The sequence below is a fragment of the Hyla sarda genome, chromosome 1, assembly GCF_029499605.1.
Source record: "Hyla sarda isolate aHylSar1 chromosome 1, aHylSar1.hap1, whole genome shotgun sequence".
Taxonomy (NCBI): domain Eukaryota; kingdom Metazoa; phylum Chordata; class Amphibia; order Anura; family Hylidae; genus Hyla; species Hyla sarda.
In genome coordinates this window covers 402,379,897-402,392,973 of record NC_079189.1, presented here as the reverse complement: position 1 = coordinate 402,392,973, position 13,077 = coordinate 402,379,897, and the positions used below count along the sequence as shown (strand labels likewise).

General features: G+C 45.2%; 1 protein-coding gene across 7 annotated transcripts in view; it reads right to left on the bottom strand.

Annotated features, from left to right (window-relative positions):
* Positions 1–762: 762 nt before the first annotated feature.
* Positions 763–13,077, bottom strand: part of LOC130277452 (leukotriene B4 receptor 1-like) — a 29,277-nt gene continuing 16,962 nt past the window's right edge. For 2 of the 7 annotated variants that reach the window (XM_056528143.1, XM_056528138.1), the window contains exons 2-4: positions 8,359–8,407; positions 3,623–3,690; positions 763–1,845 (exon numbers count right to left, since the gene is read on the bottom strand). In XM_056528143.1, the coding sequence (XP_056384118.1) occupies positions 826–1,812 (987 nt within the window). In that variant the 5' untranslated portion in view covers positions 1,813–1,845; positions 3,623–3,690; positions 8,359–8,407 and the 3' untranslated portion in view covers positions 763–825. Of the gene's footprint in view, positions 1,846–3,622; positions 3,691–3,914; positions 3,934–3,975; positions 3,997–8,358; positions 8,408–13,077 lie in introns of those variants that run through there. The other 5 variants (XM_056528131.1, XM_056528126.1, XM_056528145.1 and 2 more) reach the window with 4 other exon arrangements.

Sequence of the window (13,077 nt, the reverse complement as noted above, 5' to 3'; positions counted from 1 at the left end):
GGACAGTTCCTGACATGGACAGAGGTGTCAGCAGAGAGCACTGTGTTCAGACAGAAAATAGATTTAAAAAGAAAAGAACTTCCTCCTGAGCATACAGCAGCTGATAAGTACTGGAAAGATTTTTAAATACAAGTAATTCACAAATCTGTATAACTTTTGGCACCAGTTGATAAAAAAAAAAAAAAAAGTTTTCCACCAGAGTACCCCTTTAATGTGAGATCTGAAATGTTAAACAAACAACCCATGGATCCCTTACCTACCCTCCCACTATAAAAGGCACTGCTGTCATTACCATAGAGGAGATAAGTCCAGTCAATACCCAAAATTGGGCATCAAGGATCTGAAAAACTGGATTAAAAAAATGCAAGATTTCAGGATTATTTTAGAACATAAATAGTAACATGGAAAGTTAGAAAAAAATATTATCAAAAATTATTAGAAAATATGATTTAAACACTAGGTCATTTTCTAATGACACGTTTGTCTGTAATCATGGTGATGTCTGGCATTAGCCATAGGTCCCGGGTGCTAAAAGCAACCAGGCCCAACAAGATATGAAGCATGCTTCATAGACCAGGGGCCGACACAGGACATGTACGTCCTTTGTCCTCTAGGTGTTAACTATTTAATTTATTATGTACTGTACTATAAAGCCATTATTTTATTCAATAACTTTTCACATTACACAGCATAATTTAAAAGAAAAAAAAAAATCCTATTCAGTAACATTTTGTGTATTTCTCTCTGTCAGATAAGCTACAATAAAGGCATACCTTTTTATTTGGATAAAGAAAATATCACACTCATCTAAGCAAAACAAAAATGTCATTTATTCACATAGACCACTTCCGCTGATTCATCTTGACTCTTCTGCCAGAATATATGGGGGACCTTGTGTAAAGTATTGGAATCCGAGCCAACACCTTCAAAGAGCTTGGCCATGAATTCTGCTCCGGCAGTCTTTATGAAGTTACTACCAGCAAATACATATATAATAGGGTTAACACTGCTACTTATAAATGCAAATGCTGTAGCATTAGGTCTTGCATCTTTGGCTGCTTTTATAAGTTTGTCTGATGAGAATAGTTGCCCTGAAACTTGCAATATATTCACAACTTGGTATGGAAGCCAGAAGAGTGCAAAAGTCACTACAATCATAATGACCAAACGGCTTGTCCTGGGTTTGGTCTTAAATTTAGCAGTACGTAACCTTAATCCAATGTAGACATAGCAGGATATGATGATGGAGAATGGAAACACAAAACCTGTTATAAACTCAAAGAGATATTGAAAGATCGCATGTCCAGTAGAACTATGATAAGGAATACACAGCAACTTATTTTCATAGTGCAACATTTCCCGGTAAAATGGCATGGGAATGGCTAGGAGAGATGCTAGTAACCATATTACAAAAACTATATTATATATATATTTAGTCCTCATGGCCAGAAAAGAAAATGGTTGTGAGACGGCAAGAAATCGGTCTATACTCATTGAAGTGATGAGGAGAATGCTGGCGTACATACTTAAACAGCTGACGTAATGGCACAATTTACAGATTATAGTCCCAAATGTCCAGCTACCTGTAGCTAGAAAATGGATAAACAATGGTGCTGTGAGGATGACAAAGAAGTCTGCAATAGCTAAATGTAATATGAGAGCGCAGGCGACAGTCTTTTTCTTCATACAGGCCAACACAGTCCAGATGACGAAGGCATTTCCTGGAATTCCAATAATAAAGGCAAGTGAAAGGATTGAAATACCAACTATGGATCCAGTGGCAAGCTCCTTAGTGACGTTTGTAGGGGTCATATTGGCAGTTACTATCTGTCCGACAACAAAATTCTGTATATAAAAATAAGTTAATATATTAATACCTATATTATTTAAAGATACAAAAACTTTATATATGTTGTGTATCTTGGCAAAACACTACCTCAAATATACTTCATAAGAAAATCTAAAGTCCTTTTTATAAAAAATCATGGCTTCTAAAATCATGAATTTGTCCAAACTGAAGCATAGGCATGGAAAAAGTCCAGTAAGTGAGGGTGGGCTAGCACTCCTCTGTCTGATAAGACAGGAGACAGAGCACAGAGGAGTGGTATCAGACAGGAGAGAGCACAGAGGAGTCCTATCAGACAGGAGAGAGCACAGGGGAGTACCATCAGACAGGAGAGAACACAGAGGAGTCCTATCAGACAGGAGAGAGCACAGAGGAGTGCTATCAGACAGGAGAGAACACAGAGGAGTGCTATCAGACAGGAGAGAGCACAGAGGAGTCCTATCAGACAGGAGAGAGCACAGGGGAGTACCATCAGACAGGAGAGAGCCCAGAGGAGTACCATCAGACAGGAGAGAACCCAGAGGAGTCCTATCAGACAGGATAGAGACCCGGGGGGACCTGTCAGACAGGAGAGAGCTCAGAGGAGTGCTATCAGACAGGAGAGAGCACAGAGGAGTCCTATCAGACATGAGAGAGCACAGAGGAGTCCTGTCAGACAGAAGAAAGCACAGAAGAGTCCTATCAGACAGGAGAGAGCACAGATGAGTCATATCAGACAGTAGAGAGCACAGAGGAGTACTATCAGACAGGAGAGAGCACAGAGGTGTCCTATCAGACAGTAGAGAGTACAGAGGAGTCCTATCAGACAGTAGAGAGCACAGAGGAGTACTATCAGACAGGAGAGAGCTCAGAGGAGTACTATCAGACAGGAGAGAGCACAGATGAGTCTTATCAGACAGGAGAGAGCACAGAGGAGTACTATCAGACAGGAGAGAGCACAGAGGAGTACTATCAGGCAGGAGAGAGCACAGGGGAGTCCTATCAGACAGGAGAGAGCACAGAGGAGTACTATCAGACAGTAGAGAGCACAGAGGAGTGCTATCAGACAGGAGAGAGCACAGAGGAGTACTATCAGACAGGAGAGAGCACATGGGAGTACTATCAGGCAGGAGAGAGCACAGGGGAGTCCTATCAGACAGGAGAGAGCACAGAGGAGTACTATCAGACAGTAGAGAGCACAGAGGAGTGCTATCAGACAGGAGAGAGCACAGAGGAGTACTATCAGACAGGAGAGAGCACATGGGAGTACTATCAGGCAGGAGAGAGCACAGGGGAGTCCTATCAGACAGGAGAGAGCACAGAGGAGTACTATCAGACAGGAGAGAGCACATGGGAGTACTATCAGGCAGGAGAGAGCACAGGGGAGTCCTATCAGACAGGAGAGAGCACAGAGGAGTACTATCAGACAGTAGAAAGAACAGAGGAGTGCTATCAGACAGGAGAGAGCACAGAGGAGTACTATCAGACAGGAGAGAGCACAGGGGAGTACTATCAGGCAGGAGAGAGCACAGGGGAGTCCTATCAGACAGGAGAGAGCACAGAGGAGTGCTAGCCCACCCTCACTTACTGGACTTTTTCCATGTCTGTGCTTCAGTTTGGACAAATCCATGATTTTGTAAGCCATGATTTCTATAAAAAGGAAATAAAAATTTCTTATGAAGTATATTAGAAAGGTTCATGTTTTTCCAAGATGTACAACATATAAAAGGTTTTTTTAATTTGACAGTGCCCATTTAACACAATCTAATTTACAGGTAAATGCAGATAAAACTGTACCAAAAAGTTGCTAGGATTATAAAAACAGCTGAGCAGGTTGTTCTATGCTGTTTTCTTTATTCCTGGATCTGTGAATTAAAGTTAGAGAAGCATTAGCTTGCAGTGCTTATTTTAATGGGAGTTACAGAAATAGTGTGGAACAATTTGTGGTGTCCCGGGACAGAACACGGTTCTGTACAGTCCTTAAGTCCCCTCAGGTAGAGTCCCTCAGGTCCAAAGGGCTCTCCTGCAGGGCTCCCCCCCTAAGTCATTATGGTATTATATTGTATTCTGTTGTATATAAGGTATGTACATTTATTATAAGCATTGTACAGTGAATGTAAACTGTATATGAAGGTTGTTAGGATATTTACCCTGTATAGGACCTTCCTAAGGTCATGTGATATGTCATGTGCTGTGTGATCACATGATATACCCAGAGTTCCAGGTAACCACAGGCAACCAGCTACCAATGGGCTTAAGTCCAGCCCCCCTGATCTATAAAGGGCTGTAGTCTCCACATTTTCTCTCTTAGTTCCTGCAATCAAAGCAAGCACAAGTCCTGTACAAATCAAGTCCAGCATATCTAGGCAAAAGCCTATAAACCTGCAGCCACATCAAATCTGTGAGTACAAGTCAAGTCCCTACTGTCCCTACAAAGTGATAACAGTAGTACAGTGGCCTGCATCAGCATTATAATAACTAAAAGTCCAAGCAAGCCTGAGCGGTTCCCTGTGTCCCGGTCACCTCTGTGGAAGTTGGCTATTTGTAAAGACTGTTTTATGCCTTCTCCAAGTAAAAGTTCAAGTTGCATCAAAACCCTGCTTTGAACTCTCATTCATCATATTCCGTTTCTGGGTTGGTTGTCTGCGGTACCTTACACCAAACAACCACACCCTGGCGTCACAAACACTAGGGGTTACCGACATCTTGCCCCAGGGGTTAATACCATCCGACCCCACCACTCACTGCAACACCCGTGGCCTTGCCGCTAACCACGGTAGTCACCACAAACCTGTTTGGGTCTTTTGCCACCAGGCTGCACTTTTATAGCATATCTTGTGAGATGGGAAAGGGTTGGCCATTAAGGGGTTAATTAAAGTAGATGCTAGCTTTGTGGGCATTTTTTATTCTGAAATGGTATGAACAGGCATTTTGCAACTTAACTTTGTTTTTATGCTTTCAGCAGGGCTGGATCATCATCAGCGCTCCTGGAGCACCTGCGGATCAGGGGGGGGGACTGTTTTAAAGTGGCCGTAACACGCCGGCTGCTTGTTAAAGATCAGTAGCCTGGCCGCTGCTACTTTAATACAGTGACCAGCGGCGGCTCCTGTGGGCCCCGACTCCTCCTGCTTTTTCTATTTTTCATATCTCCTTACCTGGCCGCGCTCGGCAGGCTCAGGTAATGCGTCGGGTCTCGTGGGCTGTGACGGGTGACGTCTCCTGCGGCTCCTCTGCACAGCGTCAGGGACGTCACTCATCATTTCCTGCAGCCGCAGCCGCTACAGGACACAGTTTTCTTCATTACACCCCAGCGCTGCAGGAAATGAGGAGTGACATCCCTGATGCCGTGCAGAGGAGCCGCAGGAGACGTCACCCGTCACAGCCCACGAGACCCGACGCATTACCTGAGCATGCCGAGCGCGGACAGGTAAGGAAATATGAAAAATAGAAAAAGCAGGAGGAGGGGGGAGCAATGAGCAGGGGAGGATGATGAGGCAGAGGGGGGTAATGATGAGCATGGGGGGAATGATTGGCAGGGGGGTAATGATGAGCTGGGGGGGAATGATGAAAGGGGGGTAATGATGAGCAGGGGGGGTAATGATGTGCAGGGGGTAATAATGAGCAGGGGGGAATGATGAGCAGGGGGGAATGATGAGCAGGTGAGGTAATGATGAGCAGGGGGGGTAATGATGAGAAAGGGGGGGTAATAATGAGCAGGGGGGGTAATGATGAGCGGGGGGGAGAATGATGAGCAGGGGGAATGATGAGCAGGGGGAATGATGAGCAGGGGGGGAGAATGATGAGCAGGGGGGTGGAATGGTGAGCAGGGGGGGGTAATGATGAGCAGGGGGGTAATGATTAGTGTTGAGCGGCATAGGCCATATTCGAATTCGCGAATATTCGCCATATATTCGCGAATATTCGCATATTCGTTATATTCTCGTTTTATTTTCGCATATGCGAACATTCGCGTATGCGAAAATTAACATATGTGAATATCAGCACATACAAAATTAACATACGCGTAAATTCGCATATGCGAAAGTTAGCATATGCTAATTTTCGCATATGCGAATTTTCGCACGCCAGTCTCACACAGTAGTATTACAGCCTTCTTTACACCACACAAGCTGCAAGCAGAGAGGGATGATCACTGTGATGTGTACTGTGTAGAAAAAAAAAAAAAAAAAAAAAACAATATTCGTAATTACGAATATATAGCGCTATATTCGCAAAATTCGCGAATTCGCGAATATGCGATATTCGCGAATAATATTCGAATTGCGAATATTCGTGAGCAACACTAGTAATGATGAGCAGGGGGGAGTATGATGAGCAATGGGGGGGAATGATGATCAGGGGGGTGGAATGATGAGCAGTGGGGGTGTAATGATGAGCAGGGGGGGAGAATGATGAGCAGGGGGTGGAATGATGAGCGGGGGGGGGGGTGGAATGATGAGCAGTGGAGGGGGGGAATGATGAGCAGTGGAGGGGGAATGATGAGCAGTGGGGGGGGAATGATGAGCAGGGGGGAATTATGAGCAGTGGGGGGGTAATGATGAGCAGGGGGGGAGAATGATGAGCAGGGGGGTGGAATGATGAGCAGTGGAGGGGGAATGATGAGCAGTGGAGGGGGAATGATGAGCAGTAGGGGGGGAATGATGAGCAGGGGGGGCAATGATGAGCAGGGGGGGAATGATGAGCAAGGGGAATGATGAGCGGGGGCGGAATAATGAGCAGGGGAAAACACGGGAAAGGAGGTGAGGGGGGGGGGGGGGTAAATATGGCACAGGGGCTGATAAAAGGGGGAGGAAGGAGGGGGGGGGCAAACTGAGGATCAAGGGAATCAAAGTTGGGGGGATGATGAGGCATATAGTTCAGAGCTTCCAAGTCATTTATTTTACATAAATTTTTTCCCTCAAATTCTCCTGTGAAAATGAGGGTGCATGTTATATGCCAATGCGTGTTATATGCAGATAAATACTGTAATTCCCCCCCCCCCCCCCCTCACATTCATCATAATGAATTGCTCCGTCTTCCAGGCAGCCTTAATCTGGCTCTGGCTTTCAGCACTTTTTTATGTACCATCCGGTACGTAGTTTTTTAGCAATTTGAAGTGGGTCCACATTTCAGCAACATCCACCAAGTTCTTGCTGATGTCAGTGATCACTGGAGATGATTCCACCCCTACCATTACCCTTTGAGAAAGCGGGTGTGCTGTTTTCTGCAATGCTTAATATTGAAATACAGCACTGGAAATGTACACAATTTAACTTATCTATTGACAAATAAAATAAAAGGATTATCGGATGCCCCTATACCGGCTGCATCTGTCCCAATGGTCCCTGGTCCTAGCTGAGCAGTGTGTCCTGCTTTTCTATGAATACACAGGAAGTGCCTGATCATTAGCCTAATCGGTTTTGCTCAGCTATTAGGGACCATTAGGACAGATGCAGTGGTGGATCAAGGCAGTTGAGTGTTTATTTTTTTTTTTTTTTAACCCATATGTCAAAATTTTGTGTTGTTGAACACCCCTTTATACCCACATTTGTCCAATTTTAGCCAAAACTGAAAGGACAGAAACTTTCTAAAAGGGATATAATGTAATAAAATACACAGTACACAGGAATTGATGTGGCACTTACTACATATCTTAAAATAATATTAGCCATTTGTCAACATTAAAGTGAGAAACCTCTATGTGTATTGCCTATCTTACGGTCTGCAGTAAGTCAGCTATTGGTTCCTGAAGCAAGTACTAATATGTCATGATAATAAAGGGGTACTCCGCTGCTCAGCGTTTGGAACAAACTGTTCCGAACGCTGGAGCCAGCGCTGGAAGCTCGTGATGTCATACCCCCACCCCCTCATGACATCATGCTCCACCCCTTCAATGCAAGTCTATGGGAGGTGGTGTGGCAGCTGTCACGCCCCCTCCCATAGACTTGCATTGATGGGGCGGGGCGTGATTTCATGAGGGGGCAGGGCTATGACATCACGAGCTCCAGGCACCGGCTTCAGCGTTCGGAACAGTTTGTTCCAAGCGCTGAGTGGCGGAGTACCACTTTAAATGGGCACTGTCAGATCCAAAAACATTTTATATGTTGTTACTGATGAAAATGAAAGACCTTCTGTAATATGGTTGTTTAAAATGTTTTGAATATTTAATAATTAAAACGGCACCTGAAAATCCCACCACTAGGGGTCCCTATACCTCCTGGGACACTAACCAGTCCTGCAGCATCATCAGGCTTGTCCATAAGTCATTGACAGGAGATGACTCATGGACAAGGCTACATGAGCAGACACACCAATCACCTCCGACCACCACTAAGGAGGGACACGCCCCCTTCCCCTGAGAGGATTTTAACACTATGAGCTAATGAAAAGAGGGATTTTTATAATAAATATAGGTGATAGAGGCATAAAAATTACATGGTCACAAATAGGTACTGAGTGACATATAATTTTTTTTTTGTGGGATCTGACGGGTACGCTTTAAGCATGGAAGTAATTCAAGTATTGTTACTTACTGCCCCAGACATGAGGATGTAGTGTAGTCTTCTGTCAGAAAGCTAGAACCTAATGAGGAAATGTGAGAAAGCATAGAAATTAGAAACTAAGGTATATTTGTATGTCAACCTTTGTGTATAGTAGCCATTTTCACGAACGATGCCACATATTAAAGACATTTTCTTTGATTAATATTATTACAAAAAAAAATATTACCTGTAATACAGGTATAGTATATGTAAGTGTACTTTCCTATATATCCCCAAATCACAATTTTGCCCCTCTCTTGCACTCACCCAGGGAGAATAAAGTAAAAGAAAAAAGGAAGACTTGCAAAATGATAGTCCAGAGTAGGTGGCGTTTTATCTATGAGCAACGCTACTTTGGCTTGGGTTTTAAAAATAGGGCTAGGACAGCAATTAATTCTTAGTTTTTTGGACACATTTTCAGCTTTAAAAAAATGGTTGGTATGTTACACCTAGGAAGTACAGATATTATTTTAACTTTATGAGAAGAAGTACCTTAAGATCTACTATATTAGGCCAATGTAAAAACATTTCAAACCAAAAGTCAGACGCTAATTGGCCACTTTCTGGTTTATCTAATTCAGATAATAAGGCCCCCGGATGAAGCCACTATTAAATGCGAGTCAGGTGTGTGGTAGGTCGCTCTGTGCACGGTATTCCTACTCAGGTTTACTATTTTTGATTACTTTGTATTTCCCTTTTTTGTAATCCACTTCTGGTTTGGGCTCAAAAACTGCAGTGACAGTTTTACAGGAAAAAAACAAAAACAAAAAAAAAAACTGCTGTGTGGGTAAGCATCTTTTTCTGTGTTCTGAACCAACTCCTGGTTTTGCCTAAAATATTGACCCAAAAAGTATATGATCCCAGCCTCACTGGTAACTTACTATAACTATTAGGCTAGAACTCCACTGAGATTTTTGCCCTGCGATTTTTTTGTGGCATAAAAACGCCAGAAAAACTGCCACAGTTTTTCCCTGCGTTTTGGCGTTTTTTCTTGCATTTTTACATTTGTGTGGAATTTGCCTTTTTTGGCCCATTTGGCGCTTTTTTTTTTACCAAATAGTTGGGTACCAAAAAAAAAAAAAAAAAAAAAAGGATGCAGTAGGGATGTAAAAATGTATTTTTTCCCCAAATTTTTTATGTAGTACTACTACTCCCAGCATGGAACACACTGTTCCATGATGGGAGTAGTAGTACCTGTACTATAGACATATCGCCCCGGGTGTCAGTCTGACACCCAATGCGATCGTCCATAATATAGCAGAGAAGCGGAGCGGCTCTAAACATCGCTCGCACCTCTGCCCTGTACTCTGAGTGATGTTCTATTCACATCACTGGCCGTTCATATATTCCGCCCAGAGCTGTGATTGGCCGGATGGTTGCAGCCAATCACAGCTCTGAGGAAAATATGAATGAATGAGTGGCCGGCCCGGAGTATAGTGCAGAGCAGGGATGCGAGCACTGTATACAGTCGTTCCATCTCTGCTATAGACAGGACGATCGCAGCGGGTATCAGGAGTGATACCCGCTGTGATCTGTTCTTACCTGCAGGTACTCCTACTCCCAACATGGAGCACACTCTGCTCCATGTTGGGAGCTGTAGTACCTGCATTAATAGACAGATCGCAGCGAGTGTAATTTGTGACACCTGCTGCGATCTGTCTATTAATACAGGTACTACAGCTCCCGGCATGGAGCAGAGTGTACTCCATGTTGGGAGTAGTAGTACTTGTAGTTAAGGAAAGATCACAGCGGGTATCACTACTGACACCCGCTGTGATCCTCCTGTATGATGTATGGATGCAGCGGCCGCTCTTCTATGATCCCCTGCACTGCCATAAATATACACATTCCTAGAGCTGTGATAGTCTGGAACCATCTGGCCAATCACAGCTCTCTGCGGGAAATATGAATATGTGTATATATACGTCAGTGCAGGGACCATAGAAGAGCGGCCGGACGCATCTATATATTATACAGGAGAATCGCAACGGGCGATCTGTCAATTAGTACAGGCACTACTACTCCCATCATGGAACAGTGTGTTCCATGCTGGGAGTAGTAGTACTACCTAAAAAATGTTTTTTAAAAAAGTGAAAAACACGTACACACTACATTTTTATTATTGTCGGCTACATTTTTAGTGCTTTACCCGCCCACATAAATTGATCCATGTTTAAAAATTTATAAACATTTCGTAATAAAAAAGATAAATCTCATTAGATACAATTTTTTCCATCACTACTGTATCTTTTTTATCATTTTTTTTTATCGTACCCTACGAAATATTAATAAAAAAGGTATCTCCATCATTTTTTTGTATCGCTAAAGTCCAAAAAAGAATTAAAACCGCCTGCAAAAACGCAAAATTTAAAACCAACATGGTGTTTTTCTTGGCGTTTTTGCTCTCCCATAGACTTCTGTGGGATGAAAACGCCACGATTTCAGGGCAAAAAACGCCAAACTAGGTTTTTTGAAAATCCAGCCTCTGAGCCCAAAATTGCTGAAAAACGCCAAAAGGGTTAAAAAAAATGACAAACTGAAAAACGCCAATTGAATCTGGCATTTTGCAGTCTACTATTGACTTGCAGCTAACATCTGGATGCAGCATTTTTCACTGAAAAAACGTCGTACGGGAAAATTGGCATTTTTTACAGAGTTTTTGCAAAAAAAAAAGACCTCAGTGGAGTTCAAGCCTTAAACCACCTCACATGGTTGATGTTTGTTCATTTGAGATTTGGATAAAAAGGAAGCTGAGGGCGCAATAAACTGGGTTGCCTCCCACACCCTATGAAAAATAATCAGATGTTGAAACCATTCATCCCATACTACTATAACCACAGTACACACAATCAGAAGCTGTAGATGAACCCTCACAGAGGTCACAGTTTTTCTTTGTTTGTGCACATGGGGCACTATTAATGGTGAGAGGGGGCTAATTATTGTGTAGGGGCACAAAGGGTTGGGGGGTGTACTTAATATTATGAGATACCAAGGGGGCATTATTAATGTGTGAGGGCTCAAAGGCAGTGCAATATTACTGTGCAGGGGCACAAAGGGGGCCATATAACAGGATATGGGATGTGGGAGGAAACGTACTAGTGTGATGAGGGGTTACTTTTTTTTATATGTGAGGAACACATAAGAGGGGCTTACTACTGTGTGGGGGCACAATTAGAGAACATATCTTTTGTGGAACAACAGCCCAAATTGGGGCCTAATTACTAAACATACCTTTATGTATCCCTTTGTTTGAATTATGTTGGTGAAAAAAGAAGGTCCTAGGTTCAATATATATTATGGCACCCTGTATAGTGCAAGTTGATGTTAAAGAAGGGGGCTATGCTGTACAATCAAGTAAAATGCATCTATTCCTTCTCCCTGTAGTATTACTGTCACGATGCCGGCTGGCAGGTAGTGGACCCTCTGTGCCAGAGAGGGATTGGCGTGGACCGTGCTAGTGGACCGGTTCTAAGCCACTACTGGTTTTCACCAGAGCCCGCCGCAAAGCGGGATGGTCTTGCTGCGGCGGTAGTGACCAGGTCGTATCCACTAGCAACGGCTCACCTCTCTGGCTGCTGAAGATAGGCGCGGTACAAGGGAGTAGGCAGAAGCAAGGTCGGACGTAGCAGAAGGTCGGGGCAGGCAGCAAGGATCGTAGTCAGGGGCAACGGCAGAAGGTCTGGAAACACAGGCAAGGAACACACAAGGAACGCTTTCACTGGCACTAAGGCAACAAGATCCGGCAAGGGAGTGCAAGGGAAGTGAGGTAATATAGGGAAGTGCACAGGTGAAAACCCTAATTGGAACCACTGCGCCAATCAGCGGCGCAGTGGCCCTTTAAATCGCAGAGACCCGGCGCGCGCGCGCCCTAGGGAGCGGGGCCGCGCGCGCCGGGACAGAACAGACGGGGAGCGAGTCAGGTAGGGGAGCCGGGGTGCGCATCGCGAGCGGGCGCTACCCGCATCGCGAATCGCATCCCGGCTGGCAGCAGGATCACAGCGCCCCGGGTCAGAGGATGTGACCGGAGCGCTGCAGCGGAGGGAGTGAAGCGAGCGCTCCGGGGAGGAGCGGGGACCCGGAGCGCTCGGCGTAACAGTACTGTCACGATGCCGGCTGGCAGGTAGTGGACCCTCTGTGCCAGAGAGGGATTGGCGTGGACCGTGCTAGTGGACCGGTTCTAAGCCACTACTGGTTTTCACCAGAGCCCGCCGCAAAGCGGGATGGTCTTGCTGCGGCGGTAGTGACCAGGTCGTATCCACTAGCAACGGCTCACCTCTCTGGCTGCTGAAGATAGGCGCGGTACAAGGGAGTAGGCAGAAGCAAGGTCGGACGTAGCAGAAGGTCGGGGCAGGCAGCAAGGATCGTAGTCAGGGGCAACGGCAGAAGGTCTGGAAACACAGGCAAGGAACACACAAGGAACGCTTTCACTGGCACTAAGGCAACAAGATCCGGCAAGGGAGTGCAAGGGAAGTGAGGTAATATAGGGAAGTGCACAGGTGAAAACCCTAATTGGAACCACTGCGCCAATCAGCGGCGCAGTGGCCCTTTAAATCGCAGAGACCCGGCGCGCGCGCGCCCTAGGGAGCGGGGCCGCGCGCGCCGGGACAGAACAGACGGGGAGCGAGTCAGGTAGGGGAGCCGGGGTGCGCATCGCGAGCGGGCGCTACCCGCATCGCGAATCGCATCCCGGCTGGCAGCAGGATCGCAGCG